Source organism: Rhincodon typus, chromosome 1 (assembly GCF_021869965.1).
Source record: "Rhincodon typus isolate 14 chromosome 1, sRhiTyp1.1, whole genome shotgun sequence".
In the NCBI taxonomy this organism is placed as follows: domain Eukaryota; kingdom Metazoa; phylum Chordata; class Chondrichthyes; order Orectolobiformes; family Rhincodontidae; genus Rhincodon; species Rhincodon typus.
In genome coordinates, this window is record NC_063332.1 from 34,870,685 (window position 1) to 34,891,864 (window position 21,180).

At 41.2% G+C, this 21,180-nt stretch overlaps 1 protein-coding gene across 1 annotated transcript in view; it reads left to right on the plus strand.

Annotated features, from left to right (window-relative positions):
• The window catches only part of LOC109928323 (WD repeat-containing protein 7), a 375,400-nt gene that overhangs the window by 124,524 nt on the left and 229,696 nt on the right, over positions 1-21,180 (plus strand). Inside the window, exon 16 of the mRNA XM_048604178.1 lies at positions 15,909-16,669. Coding sequence (XP_048460135.1) covers positions 15,909-16,669 — 761 coding nt within the window. The remainder of the gene's footprint in view (positions 1-15,908; positions 16,670-21,180) is intronic.

The following is a 21,180-nucleotide window of genomic DNA, read 5'->3' on the forward strand; positions in this document are numbered from 1 at the left end:
AGCCCACCGACTCCCACAGCTACCTAGAATACTCCTCCTCCCACCCACCTTCCTGCAAAAATGCTATCCCCTATTCCCAATTCCTTCGCCTCCGCCGCATCTGCTCCCAGGATGAGGCATTCCACTCCCGTACATCTCAGTTGTCCTCGTTTTTCAAGGACCGTAACTTCCCCTCCTCGGTGGTCGAGAACGCCCTCAACCGTGTCTCCCACATCTCCCGCACCTCATCCCTCACACCCTGTCCACGCAATAAAAACCAAAAAAGAATCCCCCTCGTCCTCACGTACCACCCCACCAACCTCCGGATCCAACGCATCATCCTCCGACACTTCCGCCATCTGCAATCCGACCCCACCACCAAAGACATCTTTCCCTCCCCACCCTTATCTGCTTTCCGGAGGGACAACTCTCTCCGTGACTCCCTTGTCCGCTCCACACTCCCCTCCAGCTCCACCACACCCGGCACTTTTCCCTGCAACCGCAGGAAGTGCTACACCTGCCCCCATACCTCCTCCCTCACCCCCATCCCAGGCCCCAAGAAGACTTTCCACATCAAGCAGATGTTCACCTGCACATCTGCCAATGTGGTATACTGCATCCGCTGTACCCGGTGTGGCTTCCTCTACATCGGGGAAACCAAGCGGAGACTCGGGGACCGCTTTGCAGAACACTTACGCTCGGTTCGCAACAAACAACTGCACCTCCCAGTCGCGAACCATTTCAACTCCCCCTCCCATTCCTCAGACGACATGTCCATCCTGGGCCTCCTGCAGTGCCACAACGATGCCACCCGAAGGTTGCAGGAACAGCAACTCATATTCCGCTTGGGAACCCTGCAGCCCAATGGTATCAATGTGGATTTCACAAGTTTCAAAATCTCCCCTCCCCCCACCGCATCCCAAAACCAGTCCAGCTCGTCCCTGCCTCCCTAACCTGTTCTTCCTCCCACCTATCCCCTCCTCCCACCTCAAGCCGCACCTCCATCTCCTACCGACCAACCTCATCCCGCCCCCTTGACCTGTCCGTCCTCCCTGGACTGACCTATCCCCTTCCTAACTCCCTACCTACACTCACCTTTCCTGGCCCCATCCCCGCCTCTTCGACCTGTTTGTTTCTTCTCCACCTATCCTCTCCTCTATCCCTCTTCTATCCGCCTCCCACTCTCTCCCCATTTATTTCAAAACCCCCTTCCCCTCCCCCTTTTCTGATGAAGGGTCTAGGCCCGAAACGTCAGCCTCTCTGCTCCTATGATGCTGCTTGGCCTGCTGTGTTCATCCAGCCTTGCACTTTGTCTCTTATGGTCTGTTAAAACCAGTTTCATTCAGGGACATTCCTTGCCTAATATAACTATCAACAATCTTTATTTGAATATCATATTCAGTAGAGTTGAAAGTGTACATTTTCTAATTCTGCAGCAGTTCCAGCTAGACAGTTGAATATTTTTTGTTTGAGTTCAGCCCTCCTTTAATTATTTTTTCATGAAGGGGACCAGCGTTAATTCCTGTCCCTAATTGCTCTTGAACTGAGTGTGTTGTTAGGGTTGCTTCAGAGGTCAGTTAAGAGCTAGCCACATTATTGTGGGTCTCGAGTCTCATGCAGGCCAGACTAGGTGAGGATGCCAGGTTTTCTGCCCTAAAAGATATAGATTGTGATTTTTTACGACCATTGATGATAGTTTCAATGTCACCATTACTGAGACTAGTTTTATGTTCCAGATTCATTTAATTGAAATTAAATTCTAGCAGCTCTCAGAACATGAGTCTGAGCCTTTAGATTACTAATCTAGTGACATTACCCTTCCCCACATTAATTCTGTGCAATGTAGATTGCAGTACAAATTGTTGTTGTTCCTTAAACATCAGAAAATTTCTGACTCAGAAAAAATAAAATTGCTAAAAGATAAAATTCACTTTTCTGCATGTCTATTGCCTAATTTTTCCACCTTTCAAGTGAGTATTTGCATTTATTTTAATGTTAATAAGCATGATTTGTTCTGTAACAAAAACAAAGTTGTTGGAAAAGCTCAGCAGGTCTTCCGAGGAAGGGTCGCCAGACCTGAAACGTTAACTCTGTTTTCTCCTCCACAGATGCTGCCAGACCTGCTGAGCTTTTCGAGCAACTTTGTTTTTGTTCCTGATTTACAGCATCCGCAGTTCTTTTGGTTTTTATGACTTATTCTGTATCTGGCTGCACTTTTATTGTGGAATTAATGAATAATAGGCAAGAACACAAGTCAGCATCTCCTGACTGTGCTCTCATTTTTCCCAACCCTGCTTTTTGACCAAGGATATTCAAAACTGTAGCCAACTATAGTGTTCCCAGAGGCGCCTTGGCTGAGATTGCCATTGGCAGACTAATGATTAACTGTATATACTCTTTCATCTGTTAGTCTCTCCGGAACATTGTAAAGACTATTCTTTCTTTACATTTCAGTGTTACTTAAAAGAGATGCTTTATTGATGCACTTCATTTTGCAGTCATGGGGACAATTTGAAAAGTAAAGAGAAAACTGTTTATACTGTGAGAGGAGAATGCTTTTATTTTGCACACTTGGGATTAGCAAATCTTGTCTAAACATGGAATTTCATCTAATATTGGTTACACTGTTGTGAATTTTATAAGCATTGCTGGTTCGATACAGTAAGTAGCATGCTTATTGTAAAGAGCCAACGGGTTATAGAACATAGAACTGTACAGCACAGTACAGGCCCTTCGGCCCATAACGTTGTGCCGAACTTTTACCCTAAACCTAAGGTCTATCTAACCTCCACCCCTACCTTATACTATCATCCATATGCCTATCGAATAGCCGCTTAAATGCCCCTAATGAGGCTGACTCCACTACCCTCTCTGCCAATGCATTCCACGCCCCTACCACTCTCTGAGTAAAGAACCTACCTCTGACGTCTCCCCTATGTCTACCTCCACTCACTTTAAAACTATGCTTCCTTGTAATAGCTACCTCCACCCTAGGAAAAAGTCTCTGGCTGTCCACTCTATCTATACCTCTGATCATTTTGTACACCTCTATCAAGTCACCTCTCATCCTTCATCTTTCTAAAGAGAAAAGCCCTACTGCTCTCAACCTTTCCTCATAAGACCTTCCCTCCATTCCAAGCAACATCCTGGTAAATCTCCTCTGCACCTTTTCCAACGCTTCCACAATCTTTCCTGTTATGCTGCATGATGCAATTCAAAAGCCTTTGAAACAAGGCATGCCTACCTAGAACCATACTGGCACTGAAATTCATATACCGCGTTATTCATTTTATGTGATAGGAAGGACATCATTTGGTTTGACAGCATCCTGCTAGTGACAAATATTACTCCTTTTGTTACAGCATAGCAGCAAAATGAAACAGCTAGGTTTGCTTCACTGAAACTTGAGATCCTATACTCTTGCAGGGTAATCTGAGGTAAGACTGGACACTTTTCAAGACTAAAAATGATGGCCAGAAGTCCATTCATGAGTTGGTGATTTTCATACCCACTGTCCCTGTTTTTTTCTCTTTTTTTTTGCACAGCAGTAGCTGTTTTGACTGTCCTTTCTGAATAGACAATCCAACCAGCATTCAAATATCACAGTGGAAGCTTATCTTTTTTTTATCCACCAGCATTTCTTTATCTACCTCCAGGTTTCAAAGTTCTGTACAGGTCCAACATGATCTCCCTACTCTTGTAATCTAGGCCTGGACTGATAAAGGCAAGTGTCCTATATGCTGCCTTAACTACTGTATTAATCTGTCCTGCCACTTTCAGGGATTTGTGGACAATACCTACGATACTCTGTTCCTTCTGAGCTTCCCAGTATCCTGCCATTTGGTGAGTACTCCCTTGTCTTGTTACTTCTTCTAAAGGACATCACCTCAAATTTAAATTCCATCTGCAACTGTCAATTCATTTATATCCTCCTATAAATGAAGATTTTTTTCCTCACTGTCAACTACCCAGCCCATCTTGGGTCATCTGCCAACTTACTTATCATTCCTCTCATGTTCTTGTCCACATCATTTAATGTATGTATATAAGAAAAAATATAGTAACACTGATTCCTGTGGTATACCACTGGACACTGGCCTCCAGTCACAAACAGCCTTCTACCATCATCCTCTGTCTCCTAACAATGAGTCAGTTTTGGATCCAAATTGTCAAGTTACCCTGGATCCCATATGTGTTTACCTTCTTTATCAGTCTCCCATGTGGGACCTTGTCAAAGGCTTTGTTGAAATCCATATAAACTACATCAACTGCACTACCCTCATCTAGTCACCTCCTCAATGTACTGGAATTGTGAGGCATGACCTTCCTTTGATAAAAGCCATGTTGGGTGGTGGAGTAGCTTTGCTTGTACAAGATAGAATAAGTACGATAGCCACAACATTATCTTCGTTTGGATGATGTTGAATCCTTATGGGAGGAGGTTAAGAAATAACAAGGGGAAGAAGACACTGGTGAGCTGAGTCTAAAAGCTTCCTAACAGTAGCTTTTCTGTAGGATGGACAATAAATCAGGAGACCAATGAGAGCATGTGAAAAAGGGCAGTGTGCTAATCATATGTGACTTTAATCCATCAGGTAGATTGGAAAAATTAAGTTAACAAAGACAGCCATGAGGAAGAATTCAATGAGCATATTTGGAATAGTTTCTTGGAATATATTGTGTGTCCAACCAGATCTGAGGCTGTTTTAAAGCAAGTTTAACAAAACATCTGAGTAGGAGACCACCTGGGGAACTGTGATGCACAGTGGCTCAGTGGTTAGCACTGCTGCCTCTCAGCACTAGAGACCTGAGTTCAATTCCACCCTTAGGCAACTGTCTGTATGGAGTTTGCACATTCTCCCTTTGTCTGCGTGGGTTTGTGTTGGGTTCTTCGGTTTCCTCCCACAGTCCAAAGATGTACAGGTTAGGTGGATTGGCCACATTAAATTGCCCATAGTGTTCAAGGATGTATAGGTTAGGTGCGTTAGCCATGAGAGATGTATGTTTACAGGGAAAGGGTAGGGAGATGGGTCTGGGTGGGATGCTGTTCGGAAGATCGGTGTGGACTTGTTGGGCGAAGTGGCCTGTTTACACACTGTGGTGATTCTGTGATAACATGATGGAATTTTGCATTCAGTTGAGAGGATTAGAATGGGTTAGAAACAAAAGCAGAAATTGTTTGAGATACTCAGCAGGTCTGGAGACAAAGTAGAGATAACGTTTTGGGTCCAGTGACAGTTCAGAACAGTTTGAAGAATCTCTCTTCATACCTGAAGTCCAGGTATCATTATTATAAACTTACAGTCTGCTCCTTCCAAGGTCAATATATTCTTCCTAAGGTGTGGTGCCCAGATCTGCGCTCAGTACTTTGTGGGTCTAATCAGGATTTTGTATAATTGCAACATAACTTCTATTTCCTTGTGTTCCAGTCCTCTAGATATAAAGACCAGCATTTTGTTAGCTTTCTTGATTATTTTCTGCACCTGTTTGTGACATTTTGAAGATCTGTGCACCTAAGCCCCCAAGACTCCTTGGACATTCACTGTTTTTAACTTCATACCATCTAGAAAGTACCTGATTTATCCTTTGTCAGCCCTGAAGGGATAATCTCTTACATAGCTTACATTGAACTTCATTTGCCATAGTTTTGCCAATTAACCTTAGCCTATCAATATTCCTTTGTAGATAATAGAATAAAATACAATATCTACAATGCTGGCTAACATTGTGTCATCAGCAAATTTGGATATGTATCTTTCAATGCCATTATCCAATGGGCATCACGGTGGCTCAGTGGTTAGCATCACAGCACCAGGGACCTGGGTTCAATTCCAGCGACTGTCTGTGTGAAGTTTGCACATTCTCTCCATGTCTGCGTGGGTTTCCACCGGGTTCTCTGGTCTCCTCCCACAGTCCAAAAATGTGCTTGTAGATTGCCATAGTGTGCGGTGAGAAATGCAGAGTTACAGAGATTGGATGGAGGGGGGCGTTGGGATACTCTTCGGAGGATCAGTGTTGACTTAATGGGCTGAATAGCCTGCTTCCATCCTGCAGGGATATTTTTTTAAAACAGTGATTAATAAATAATGTGAATAATTGAGGCGCTAACACATCATTGTGGGATACCCCGGTCACATCTTGCAATTTGATTACTTGCCCGTTATCCCGACTTTAAGTCATCTGCCACTCAACTAATTTCCCAGCTATGTCAGTAATTTACCTTCAATTCCATGGGCTTATATCTTAGTTTACAGCTTCTTTCGTAGGACTTTTATATGGACTTCCAGAAGGCATTTGATAAAGTATTCACAGACATTCCCCTTTCCACTACCTTAGTCACCTCTTCAAAAAATGGAATAAGGTTTGTTAGGCATGACCTGCCTGTCATGAATCTATGCTGGTTCTCCCTGATTAATTGAAAATCCTCAAGGTGCTCAGTTACCCTATCCTTGATAATAGACTCCACCAATTTCACCAACACGGATGTTAGGCTGACTGCTCTGCGATTCCCTGGTTTTTGTCCTTTGCCCTTTTTGAAACAAAACAGAGTGACATGCAATTTTCCAATCCATTGAGATGACACTCTTATCTAGGGAATTCTGAAAGATTTTAGTTTGGGCATCTACACCGGGCTCCCCTACTTCCTTGAATATACCCCCTGATAGAAACTGTCAGGTCCCAGGGTTTGTCACTCTTTAACTCCATTAATCTCCTCATTACTGATGTTTCACTTAATGGTAATTTTATTCAGTCCCTGTTCTCAATCCACTGTTAATTTTCTTGGCACTTCTAGCAAGCTATCCTCCTCTTCTATTGTAAATACTGAGGTGTAGTAATTATTCAACATGTCTGCCATTTCCCCGTTGTCATTGACATTATACCTACTTCAGTCTTTAGTGGGCCAACATTGATTCTGACCACTGGCTTTCCCTTTATGTAACTATAAAATTTATTCTTACTGATTTTGATGTCCCTCGCAAGTTTCCTTTCATAATCACTTTCAGTAGCTCTTTAAGCTGCTTTGTGGCCCTTTACTAGTGTTTTTATCTTTCTCGTTTAGCGGGATCTGTGCTGTTTTTTGCTTAAGTTAAGGATATTGCCAAATTGAAAGAGGAAATAAAATGGCAAAAATTAGTAGTAAGCCAGAGATTTGCAAATGTTTTAAAATCTAACATGATGACCAAAGCAAGAGGGAGAAAATAAACTGAGGGATGTTAGCAAGTACACCAGAGCATGTAAGGACAGGAGTAGGCCATTCAGCTCCTCAAAACAGCTCCACCATTCATTGAGATTCTGTGGCCTAACTTCACATATCTACCTTTGGCCCTTAATACCTTTGCTTAACAAAAATTTATCTACCTCAGATTTAATAGAAACAACTAATCCAGCATCAACTGCCACTTGTGGAAGAGAGTTCCAAACATCTTACCACTCTTTGTGTGTAGAAGTGCTTCCTAACATCTCTCCTGAACGGTCTGGCCCTAATTCTCAGACAATGTCCCCAATTGTAGAATATCCAACCAGTGAAATAGTTTATCTTTATCTACCATATCTTTTCCTGTGACTATCATAGAATCCCTACAGTGTAGTAAAAGGCCATACTGCGCATCGAGTCTGCACTGATCCCCAAAGAGTATCTCACGCAGACTCTGCCTCCTCCCACCCCCCCACCCGCCCATCGTGTCCCTGTCACCCTGCATTTACCATGACTAATCCACCTAGTCTGCAAATACCTGGATGCTATGGGGCAATTTATTATGGCCAATCCACCTAAACTGCATATCTTTCAACCGTGGGAAGAAACCAAAGCACCCGGCAGAAACCCAGACATGGGAAGAATGTGCAAACTCCACACAATCGCCCAAGGCTGGAATTGAACCGAATCTCCTGGTGCTGTGTGGCAGCAGTGCTAACCACTGAACCACCGTGCCACTCCAATATCTTGAAGACTTGAATCAGATCACCTCTTAATCTTCTAAATTCTAGAGAACCAAGGCCTAATGTGTATAATCTCTCTTTGCGACTTAACCTCTGAAGTCCAACTTTCATTCTGATAAATCCTCCATTGTATCCTTCTTAAGGTGTGAAGCCCTGATCTGATCGCGGTATTCCAAGTGGGGTCTAACCAGGGTTTTGAATATGAGATTATGCACTTTGGCAGGAAGGATAGAAGAACACTATTTAAATGGGGAAAGACTGCAGAAAGCTGCAGCACAGAAGGATTTGGGGGTCCTTGTGCATGAATGACAAAAAACAAACATCTGAGTTTAATGGGTAATAAGGAAGGCAAAAGGACTGTTGACCGCTCATTCAAAGGGAATGGAGGATTGAAGTGGAGAAATTTTGGTAACCGTATACAAGGCACTAGTCAGACCCCATCTGGAATATGGTGAACAGTTTTGGTCCCCTTATTTTAAGCCCTCTCTGGCCAAGTAGTAGTTTCCCTACCCCTGGACCGGGAGGCCGACTTAAAGTCCTACCTGCCCCAGAGGTGTGTAATAACGTCTCTAACTGGTTGATTTAGAAAAATAAGTTTTCTTTCTAAGGTAAGATATGTTGGCATTGGAGGCAGTCCAGAGAAGGTTCACAGATTGTTCGGCGTGGATTGGTTGGAGCAAAGGTTCTGTTTCTGTGCTGTATGACTCTATGACTCTATAGTTTCGGGTACGGAGAGATTTTCTTATGTGGAGATTTTGAGAATGTTGGGCTTGTACTCATTGGAGTTTAGAGTGACTTCACTGAAACTTGTAGCATTAGACTTCTTGACACAGCAGATGAATAATTATCAAAGCGAAATGCTTCTAGAAATCTAAAACAAATGTAAAAATTGATGAAGAAACTCATTAGGGCTAGCAGAATCTCCAGAGAGAAATATAATTCATGATTTGAGTTCTGAAGAAGTTATGTCAGACTTGAAACATTGACTTTATTTCTCTCTCCATGGATGCTGCCAGATCTTAAGACTTTTTCTAGCATTTTCTGTAATGGTGAGTGGTTGTTTTCCCCCTTACAGTAAAGTCAAGGACCAGAGTGCATAATCTCAGAATAAAGTATTGCCGTTTCAGACTGAGGTGAGGAGTTTAATTTGTTTCTGTGAGAAAATGGTCAACCTCATGAATTCTTTATCATAGAAGGGTGTTGGGCTGGGTCATAATATTTACTCACAGCTGAGATGGACTGATTTTTAATTGAGAAGGGAATTTTGGTTTATGGGATAAGGCAGGAAAATAGATTGATTATTACAATACAATACAATATCCTTTTATTGTCATGTGTACTCCATTGAAGGGGTACAGTGAAAAGTTTTTACAATGTCTGCCTTTGTATGGCGACATCTTAGGTACAAGTACCTAGGTACAGTTCTTGGATACAGCCGAGGAATAAAAGTAGTTGCTTAATTAAAGTTGAAAATAAGTTTAAAAATAGGAAAATATTAAGGGGTTAACATTACAGTGTTAACCCCTTAATATTACAGTACAGAACATTTTCAGTACGTTCTAAGTTAATTGTCCCCTCGCACCGATCTTCGTCCAGGACTTGCTGCCTGGTAATACTCTGTGACCTGCTTCCCGCGTGCTGCTGCGGGGCTTCTTCCCCGCACTGCTCTGGGATCGCAACCGACATGCTGCTCCAGGGCTCGCTGCTTGTGGTGTTCTGCCTGCAGGCCCGAGAGCACAATGCCACGCTGCCCATGCTGGTTCCACCACGGGACTCGGCTATGCTCTCTCCCATCCACTGTGGGACTGGCCCACTTATTAGATTTGCCATGATCTCCTTGAAAGGTGGATCAGATTAAGTGGGCTGAATGGCTTACTTCTGCTATATCATATGGGATTATGGTCTTGACATGACAACAGATAGGTCGATTTACAGATCCTTAATCAGATGCATGCACAGATAAAGTGCGATAGTTTGAGAAGTCTACTGAAAATAATCTCTTCAGTTCTGTAAGATAGTCACTGGACTCAAAACCATAACTCTGCATTCTCTGAATAGATGCTGCCAGACCTGCTGAGTTTCTTCAGCATTTTCTTTCTTTGTGTGTTCCTCTTCAACTTTGGTTCTCCTTTGAGTTTGCTCCAGGTATTAAATTGAAGATAGCATGAATCCATCTCTGAAAGCCCTTCCTGGTATTTGTTAATATACATTATGTCTGAGACTGGTTGATATCATATGTTCAAGTACATCATCACACTTATTTGTACTGGATTACATAAATTATCTGACTCAGAAACAGATCATTTCCCTCATGAGAGTATGCCTCAGCTGTACTGAAACTGTTTTATCCATTCAATAGCAGGATAAACTAGAAGGGGCAGAATGGCCTACTTCTCTTCATGTAGATATCTTAATGTTTCTAAGACATTGTAATACGGCACTTTTTGCCTCATAATTTCTTAGGATTACATACAGTAATGGCAAAGTAATAGGCTTTCCCACAACTAGTCCATGGATGTTATCCTCCAACAAGTTTCTCCTAGCTTTCCTCATCTACATCTATTATCATTGCCTTCTATTTCTTTCTCACTCATATGCCTATCTACTTTCTCTTCAAACACCTCAATATTGTTCACTTCAACCATTCCCTGTGCAACTGTGAGTTATTTTTAAGAGCGGAATACATGTACGGAGGGTTTCTTCTGTTTTCCTGACTGGATTTTTTGATGAGTACCTTTTATGTTTATGATCTCAAGTTATGCTCTACCAAGAGTGGAATGATTTTATCATTATCTAGTCCATTGTCCATGCAAGGTAGTCAAAGTAGATTACTTGTTTTCCAATGGCTTGGTCATGAAATTAGTGCCTTACTTACCTTTTGTAGGGACAACTTATTGTTGCCTTCCATACAAGTTTGTTTTAGATATGTGAACATGGCTCTTGTGTTTCTGGTGAAGAAATGCTTACGCAAGGAGTAGAGTTATATATTTTACAAGATAATGGACCTCTGTCTGCTGGTGAACCAGAGAGAGAGAGAGAGAGAGAGAGAAAGCACTCTTTCTACTTTACATATACAGTGCAAGTACAAGAACTTCAAACTAGCTGTTGCATTGGAGTTGAGTGATGGACAATGAGATGCTGTTTGACGAAGATAATGGTGGAGTGGCACATTGCCAGCATTTCAGTTTCCATGTTTAATCATGCATCTGCCCTTGGCTAAAGATGCATTTGTGTATAATGTTTTCATTCTATTCCAATTTGAGAAATCACATGCAGACTGAAATTGCTGTTCTTTGATAAATAATATCCAGTTTGTCAGATCCACAGTCTCCTTTTTGAGTATCTAATGACTTCTAATTTCAATGACCGGTATTTATAGAAAACTTCTGAAAACTGACAACATTTTTAAATTGAAATATAATCAACAATACGTTTCTGTAATAACCAGAAAACTCTTGAGTGCCGCTGTCTTGTCTGGGGCAGAAGCAATTTAAAAACCAAAGGCCCGAAGTATGTTTCTTTTTTTTATGCAGCCTTGTCTTTGACATGTATGCAAAGAGATCAATAGGACAAAGACTGTCCAAATCACATGTCTGAAAATCTAGAGAAATAGTTTCTGTTGTCCCTATAACAACTGTCCATAAACTTTCATCCTCTTTCAATAACCTAACGTAAGAATATGTGACCTGGTACTGTTGGATGTTAACTCTCTACAAAGACTGAGTGTGCAAGCTTTTAGATGACTGCCAGATGCCGAATCATCTTGTTTGTGCTGTTGGTGGTTTTGGGTGTTATCGTCGCTGTTTGTGAGAATCCACCCTCAAGCAATGGTTCTACTCCTCTACAGTCATCAAAGAGTCAGATGCCCTGGAGTACGTTGGGCCTAATTATCTTGGATATTATATTACTCAAGCTATCATAGAGGATTGGATTTCTAATTTGCTAGGCATAATATCATGAACCTAATCTGATCCCAAAGAATCTTCTTGCACGCACAAGACAGCTTCAAGTAGGTCTTTAGGTGGCACCGTATTACAGTATTTACCATTTCATCAGTGTCCAAATAAAACACCTAGTCAACCTGTAGTTCCAGCCAAATTCTCTGCACTTTTTTCATGGTCATTGACTCTCTCAATGAATGGTAATTCAGTTCTCTCTTAAATGTATTAATTGACCCTATATCGTCTATTTTTTTGTTTCTCCTTTCCAAGTAAATATGAACCTGTCTTAAAATAGGAGTTCCAAAGGTATCATGTATCAATTTAATATTTTGAAATGCAGATTTAACGTAGGAAATGGAATAGTCAATTTGCTAATAGCAAGATCCCAAATCAGCAGTAACACAAAGACGCGCCAATGCTGATTGAGGCATTAAAACTGGCCAGGACACGCAAATTTCTTAGGTAATTTCTTAGGCTGTTGTTTCAACTTTTAATGTCTGGCATTAGCAAATAGCACCCAATTGTCTAACTTGGATCATGATATTTTATACTACAGTCCTTATGTGTGCATTTGTCCAAATTCACTTGCTTACTTCCCCCTTTCATTATTTTTAAAGGGCACAGAGAACTTATCTCCACAATTCAGTCCTCTAAAACCTGACATCCCCCATGATAATGTTTCCAGTGTATCTCTACTTTTTTGGTGTAAACTGACCCAATTGCACATAATAGTACACATTGACCTTGAGATTGGTTTGTACAACAGTTCTATTATTTTGAGTAGAATGACTAAATGCTTTCAGGATCTGACTTCCTTCCCTGAATTACGTTAGTGAACTAGATGAGTTTTTACATCGATTCATTTATTACTGTTGATAGCTTTTTAATCCTAGACTTGTTTATTTAACTAATTTGATTCATGTTTCTGAAATATCAATCCAGACATCTGAGTTACTTGCCTGGTAACGTAACCATGCTACCATAGCCTGTGGTATTAATAAATCTGCACCAGGTTGCCTGTCTTAAAAACATCAAGGTTTTTTTTGCACAGATTACTTGTATTGAAAACAAAGCTAACACAAAATGCTGCCAAAACGCACCAGATAGTGGGAGGTTTTATAATTGACAGTATGCATGTGAGTTTCAGGGGGAAACAAGGAAAAAAAAAAAGCTTTGATTCCTTTAAAAGCGCCAGTTTTGTGTGCAATTTGTGCAAAATGGGGATGGCACCCAGATTATAAAGTCTTTGCCAATACATGCAAGTCTTTGGCCTCTGGTTATTCACCTGCTAGCAGGGTATGAGTAGGTTTTCTCATTTACTCTTATCAAAATCTTTAGTCATTGTGAGGATCTTCATTAGGCCACTTCTTAAACTTCTCTGTTGCAGTTCTAACTTAAACCAACCGCTTTCAATTGAAATTACTCCTCAACACACTTTCTGGTTTCATTTGTGTGCAATGTGATGATCAGAAATGTCTATTACCTAGCTGGGGCCTAACCAATGATTTATAAAGTTCTGGCATGGTGTCTGCTTTTATATTCTATGTCTCCAATTCTAAACTCATGCTTTACTAACTAGCTTAGTAATGTGTCATCTCACCTTTCAAAGTTTGTGAATACAGATATGGAGAATTTGCTCTCTCTGTCATTTTTGCCATCTATTCTTCCAAATTACATCACTTTATATTTCTCCATATTGAATTCTGTGTGTCATTCTTCAGCCCATTTCACTGTGCTGCCTGTTATCTTGAAATTCAAAAGTGTCTTTGCTACTGCCAAATGTTATGAGATTGATCATCTGCATATTTTATAATGCTGCTCGATATTTTCTAACCAACCTGTTCAGAGATGCTGCTTATACTGAGTCTAGGTTGTTTACAAAAATTAAAAAGAGGAATGAACACGGAACTAATCTTGAGTTAACACCAGTGCAAACCACCTTCCAGTGTAAAAATAAAACATCTATCCACCTCTGGTTGTTGATTCTCATCACTAAGCAAATTTTGCATTCATATTATCATGCTTAATTCCATCAATTTGCATTTTTATTTTTGTCAAGCAAAAGCATATCTGTGAAAAAGAATATTGGATAAACACCAGATAGTAGAAAGAAATGCAGGACTCTGGGGAAAGGACTCTGTCACCTTTGCAGCGAGCCAGCATGAATGTGGTGGGCCAAATTACTGCCCTCTGAGCTGTAACCATTCCATGAACTAGAAAGTTAGGAAAAGCTGACATTGATCCATGCTGGTTGATGACTTAAGTAGCAGTCTGAATTTGGACTTCATTGCACAATTGAAGCCCCAGTGTACTGGTGTCTTGTCACAGCCTCAGGTTATTGAAGGGGAAGTGTTGAAAGTGTACAAAGGATCTTTTTTTTACAAGATCAAATTAGAAATTATTAATTATGCACCTCACACTTACCGAGCAAGAATTTGGTTCGAGTCTCTTCAGAAACTTTAGAATTTTGGCATGTTTATTAATTGTTTTAAAACATTGCCAAAGTTCTGTTTTGAAGTAGATAGATTATATCTCTTTGAAGGATTACAGATCACTAGGTATGGGAAAGTGATTTTGAAACATTTTAGAAACTAAGGAAAGAGGTGCAAATATAATTATTTATCTTCTAGTTTTTTTTGTATTGATTTATATAATTTCACGATGGAAACACTGAAATCAGAAAGTATACAAAGATTTGGTTTGCAGGAACAGGCATGCAGAGCAATTATTTTTCCTCTCTCTTGTCGGTTAACCTGATTGCCCTAACTCTGGGATTTTCAATCTCTGTTGCTGTTATTATTTAATATCATTCTCCCATTTCCCAATGAATGTTCACTGCTCCAGTATGGACATGATGGCTACAGACCCAAAACTGCTTTGAGTTACAGAAGGCATTCTAAGTTATCCAGAATTGGCCAATAATTTATGTTTATGTTAATGCATTTGTACATTGTTGTAAAATTCCCTGCATAATTCTATTTGTATATTGCTGAAAAAGAAACAGTTCATTAAAGATTTTCTTCTTGTAATTAGCGGGACATTTCACAAGAATATAAATTTAAGGAGTTGAAGGGAGATGTGATACAGTTTTTCAGTTTTTCAGTTTTTCAAAATGAAGTATCTGGACTGAATAGATAGGAGAAATTGTTTCTACTCATAAAAGGAACTAGAGGGCACAGTTTTAAAGTATTTTACAAAAGAAGAAAATGTGAGGTGAGAAAAAACTCAGTGGGTAGTTTGGGTTTGCAATGCAATGCCTGAGTGTGGTAGAGGCAGGCTCAATTGAGGCATTCAAGAGGGCATTAGATAATGATTTAAATAAAAAGTAATGAGTAGAATCTCCCAGACCCCTAAATGATATGGCTAGTGGTGAGTCAGTTGGTAAAATATGCTGTGATTGGAAAAATAAATATCTTGATGTTGAGTGCCAAAATATCCAATTTGCCACTTAATGTTTTAATGTCGATGTGAAAATTTCACTGGTAAGTGGCAAGAGGCCAGATGTATACATTAACATCTGATTATTGCCTAGTCTAACTTCAATTATGTGGAATTTAGTATTCACCATGCATGGAGAAAAACTAGCGAGTGCTAGTTTCTGATATGGAATTCTTCATGGGTACCTGGCAGTCCCAGCTCGCTGCTTGCTTCTCCAGGCCTTCACCTGTTCGGACAACAACTGATAACTTTTAGCTCAAGATTCAAAAAGCTGATTTTGTTTTTACCCCTGTGCTGGTGAGGATATACTTTGCACATGATGTTCTCAGGAGCTTAAATTGTTGTGGAAGACCAAATGCAAAATGTATGATGATGTGTTCTGTTGTGCGAGGTGAAATTAATAGAAAGATCATTTTGTTCTGTAATGCCTCTAATTTCCTTCATGTATTTTTGCAGGCATGTTTGGTCAACCCATTCATTTAATGAGCGGTTTCGAGAGACAGAGCTTGTTTGAACTATTTAATGCAAAACATTTTCTTTGAAATCTTCAGTTTGTTACTCATGAACTTTTGTGTACAATAATTTATTTTTGTTTGTTTTTCATTTCTTTAGGGAGCTTTACCAAAGTATTCCCATAATGCCCTAATGGTTCAAGCCATGAAGACCAACCTGACAGATCCAGATATCCATATATTGTTCTTTGATGTGGAAGCTCTGATCATCCAGTTGCTAACAGAGGAAGCATCCAGACCCAATCCCACGCTTATTTCCCCAGAGAGCCTTCAGAAAGCACCAGGCAGCACAGACAAAAGCAGTTCCTTCCTGACTGGGAAGAGAGCAGCTGTCCTCTTCCAACAAGTGAAGGAAACTATCAAAGAGAATATTAAGGAGCATTTGCTGGATGATGATGAAGACGATGATGATGAGATGAGGAGGCAGAAGAGGGAAGAGAGTGACTCAGAATGCAAGGGCAGCAAATCAAAGCCACTCACACTGTTAGAGTATAACCTAACAATGGACACTGCCAAGCTATTCATGTCCTGTCTTCATGCTTGGGGGTTGAATGAAGGCTTAGATGAGATTTGCCTCATCCGTCTTGGCATGTTAAAACCTCACTGTCCTGTATCTTTTGGTTTGCTGTCAAGAGGAGGACATATGTCGCTGATGCTTCCTGGCTTCAAACAGACTACTTGCAAATCACTAGATGGTGCTATTGAAACAGGGAAAAAGCGAGTTCTGGGAAACAGCGCATACAATGTGTCCAGGGCTGTCACAACCCAACACCTGCTTTCTCTCATTTCTTTAGCCAATACATTAATGAGTATGACCAATGCCACCTTCATCGGAGAGCACATGAAAAAATTACCACAAAGGTGTGAATCATCTCTGTTCTTGTGCAACTAAAGTAAATTCTGAGGAGTATCAATTTTTCATGGAAAAGTATTGCGAGTTAAAGTTGTTTCAATCATGATTTCAGAACTTTGGTAGTTGAATCTGTTTATTTTCAAAATTAATTCTGTGTATAGAGGTAATTTTCTATAAAAGGTTTAAGGAACAGGTCACACATTCTGATTATTGTTGCCAACTGTGACCTATCTTCAGCCATCCCTTTACCTCTGTTTAATCATTTTCTTGTTTCATCATGCTACTTCCCCAGCTCCCATTTGTGACTCTGAAATCTAACATGTGACCCAACCTCGCCACTCAGATTGTGTGTTGGTCAGCATTACAGTCAATATCTACCTGCCTAGGGCTATGACGTGATATATCTTTACAACTTCACCTCTCCATTGTTTTCACAATATCTTCTGCTGTAATATTTTTCTACAGTTTGTCTCCCTAGCATTGCTTTTCAATGGTTCCACGTGCACCTGTGTAATTGCCCACATGGACTCTGTTTTCTTTTTCTTTATTGCCCCTTTTGTCTGTGCAGCCAAATCTGAAGAATGGCGACCATTATCTTTTGGTTCATTCCCTTTTTATTTTCTACCCCTTATTATCTTTAAGTATGTCAGCAACTCCAATATTTACATTAAAATTCAAGTTTTCACTCCACCTTCTTCATTTGGTCTCAAGGTTACCCTCACATTGTCCAACTAATATTGTATGCATTGAGTTCTGTATAAATTGAAATTAACATCAACAAAGGAAAAAGACCATTCCTTTTGGTCTTTGGCCAGCGTCTTCAGACTTCTCCCCTTCTACCCAGTGGCTGTGTTGGACTGAATCCAGGGATGTGGAGTCTCGATGCATTATTTGTTCTCAGGCTAACTTCCTTCTATCTCTGTGATCCATTATCAATTCTGCCTGCCATCCTTTCTGAAATACCATTTGATTTCACCCTATTTCTGCACTGCTATTCTATTTTACACTTTCCCTGTAAATTACGACTTATTCAGTTACTGCAGAACCTATCCTCATTTGTGCAGAATCCTTCTCTGAATTCCAGCATCACCTACGCGTAAATCTGATAACTACCCGGCTGTCAGTCAGGCTTGTGTGGGCTGGAATCCTTCTGTTATTTGATCTTCACCTCAATGTTACTACCGATATGTTAATCCATTATCAATGCCTGCTTTCTTTACATTCAATTATCCACCTTCCAATCCATCCCTGCCACTCAAGCCACTAATGTTGGTAAGTTCTTTTTTCTGCCTGAGTTCATTTATAACCAAGTACATCTCCATGTGTGCGATAGGGACAGACTGATCCAGGCATCCATGATGATAGTGACATTGAGTCTGGTCAAGGAGAATATGCCAGATGTTAGGTGGGTAATGCAGTTAGCAAACAGGATGAATAGAGAATGTTCAGAATTGTAATGCAACTGGCAAAGATGTAAGAAGATCCTGGAGGCACTCCAGGAAGAGAATCCAAAAGGTTTTCATAAGCATATTAATAATAACAAGGTAATAGGAGAAATAGTGGGACAGTTTAAGCAGCAAAAAGTGGTATTTATACCTCAATCGGGCCATGTATAAGATATATTGTAGAATTCTGCCCAGGGTTTATGTTAGGTCCTCTAAAATTCTTTATGTATGTTCTTAATGTAAACTTTGCTATAGAGGGCACAATTTTAAAACTTGAGTGACTCTCAACTTGGAAGTATTGTGAAAAGTGAGGCGGATAGCAATACATTTCATCAGTACTTTGATAGACTATTAGAATGAGCAGACAAATGGCAAATGTTCAGTGTAATGTGGGCAATTGTATGGCAAATGTGGCTAAATGTGAGGTCATCCACTTTGATAGCGAAGGCAGGTTTATTATTTGGTTGCAAATTGAGAAAGGGGAATGTGCATCGAGACCTGAGTATCCTCTTACACCAGTTGCTGCCAGTAAGCATGCAAGTGCAGCGAGCAGTAAAGAAGAAAAATGGTTTGTTGCCTCTCTTTGGCCTCCTTATCTGAGGAAGGCTGCTCTTGCTATAGAGGGAATGCAGCAAAGGTTTACCTGGGATGGCGGGACTGACCTATGAGGAGAGATTGAATGGGATAGGATTATATTCACGCAAGTTTAGAAGACTGATGGGGGAAATCTCATGGAAACTTGTAAAGTTCTAACAGGGCTAGACAGTAGATGTAGGAAGATTATCCCAATGACCAGAGAGTCCAGAACTAGGGGTCACAGTCTGAGGGTATGGAATAAACCCACAAAAAGAAATTTCTTCACCCAGAGAGTGGTGAGACTGTGGAATTTGCTACCGCAGAAAACTGTCAAAGCCACAACATTACATGATTTCAGGAAGGAATTGGATATAGTACTTGGAGTCAAACGAATCAAAAGATATGGGGGAAATGTAGGAACAGTCTGAGTTGGATGATCAACCGTGATCATGACGAATGGCAGAAAGGTCTACTTCTACTCTTATTTCTGTGTTTCTCAGATGTTCTATGTGTACAAATCTCTTGCAGGTTGGAGGGCTGGTTGAGAAAGTAATTAACAATACAGTTAATAAAGTGCACAAAATACTGGGCTTTATAAATAAGGGCAAGGGCAAGGGCATAGTATACGTAAGACCATTAGGAATAGGCCATTTGGCTCCTTGAACCTGCTTCATCGTTCGATAGGATCATGGCTGATCTGACACTCCTCATATTCATTTGCCTACCCTTTTCCCCACAAACCCTGAATTCCCCTACTGATCAGGAATCTATCTATCTCAGCCTTAAATATGTACATATGATGAAGCTGTATGAAACCGTGGTTCACCCTTGACTGTTGTATCCTATGCTTCAAGAAGAATATGAAGACAGAGAGGTCATAGAGAAGAGTGGTTCTGTGGATTCAGAAATCAGTTGTGTGGATAGAGGGGAAAGGGCTACTCTTGGAAAAGAGAAAATTAGAGGATGTTTTAGCAAAGATTTGTAGCTCGGGTTATGGGTGAGGTTGTTGACTTGCACGCCGAGCTGGGCTTGTTTTTGTTCAGACGTTTCATCACCTTGTTAGGCGACATCATCAATGAGGCCTCCGACGAAGCGATGTTATTCTACTCCGTATGGAAGTTATACTGTCTGGTCCGTTATGGTGAGCAGTGTCATTTCCGGTGTTGATCTGTATGGGTTTATATATGGTATCTAATTCCACATGTTTGTTGATTGCATTATGGGTTAAGAACCGTGCCTCTAGGAATTCCAGTGCGTGTCCATGTTTGGCTTGGGCTGCTATGGTTATGTTGTCCCAGTTAAACTGATGGCCTTCATTGTCTGAGTGTACTGATATTGAGAACAGTTTGTCATGTCGTTTTACTGCTAGCTGATGTTCATGTATTCTGATGGCTAGTTTCCTTCCTGTCTGTCTGATGTAATGTTTGTGGCAGTCGTTGAATGGTATTTTGTAAACCACGTTGGTTCTGTGTGTTGTGGGAATGGCGTCTTTAATCCTTGTGATTAGAAGGAAATTTGGTAGAGGTTTGCAAAATAGTGAGGGTTCTAGTCAGAATACATAGGAACTGGAGTTGGCCAATTCAGCCCATTGAGACTGCCCGGCCATTCAATTAGATCATGCCTGAACTTTGACCTCATAGGTATAGGAAGCTGATATCACCATAAACCTTAATGTCTTTGGTCTCCGGAAACTATTGATTGCTGTCTTGAACCTGCTGAATGATTCGGCTTCCACAGACCTCGGGTAGAAAATTGCAAAGTTTCCCCAGTATCTGAGCAAAACAGAATTTCTCCTCATCTTAGCCTTCAATGGCCAGCCACTCATCTTGAAATTATCTTCTCTGTGACTCCCTTGTCCGCTCCACACTCCCCACCAGCCCCACCACTCCTGGCACTTTTCCCTGCAGCCGCAGGAAGTGCTACACCTGCCCCTACACCTCCCCCCTCGCCCCCATCCCAGGCCCCAAGAAGACCTTCCACATCAAACAGATGTTCACCTACACATCTGCTAATGTGGTATACTGTATGTGCTGTTGCAGATGTGGCCTCCTCTACATCGGGGAAACCAAGCAGAGGCTTGGAGACTGCTTTGTGGAGCACCTATGCTCGGTTCGCGACAAACGACTGCACCTCCCAGTCGCGAACCACTTCAACTCCCCCTCCTTGGATGACATGTTCATCCTGGGCCTCCTCCAGTGCCACAACGATGCCACCTGAAGGTTGCAGGAACAGCATCTCATATTCAGCTTGGGAACCCTACAGCCCAATGGTATCAATGTGGACTTCACAAGCTTCAAAATCTCCCCTCCCCCGACCGCATCCCAAAACCAGCCCAGCACGTCCCCGCCTCCCTAACCTGTCCTTCCTCCCACCTATCCACTCCTCCCACCTGAAGCCCCACCCCATCTCCTATCTACTAGCCTCATCCCGCCTCCTTGACCTGTCCGTCCTCCCTAGACTGACCTATCCCCTCTCTAACTCCCCACCTACACTCACCT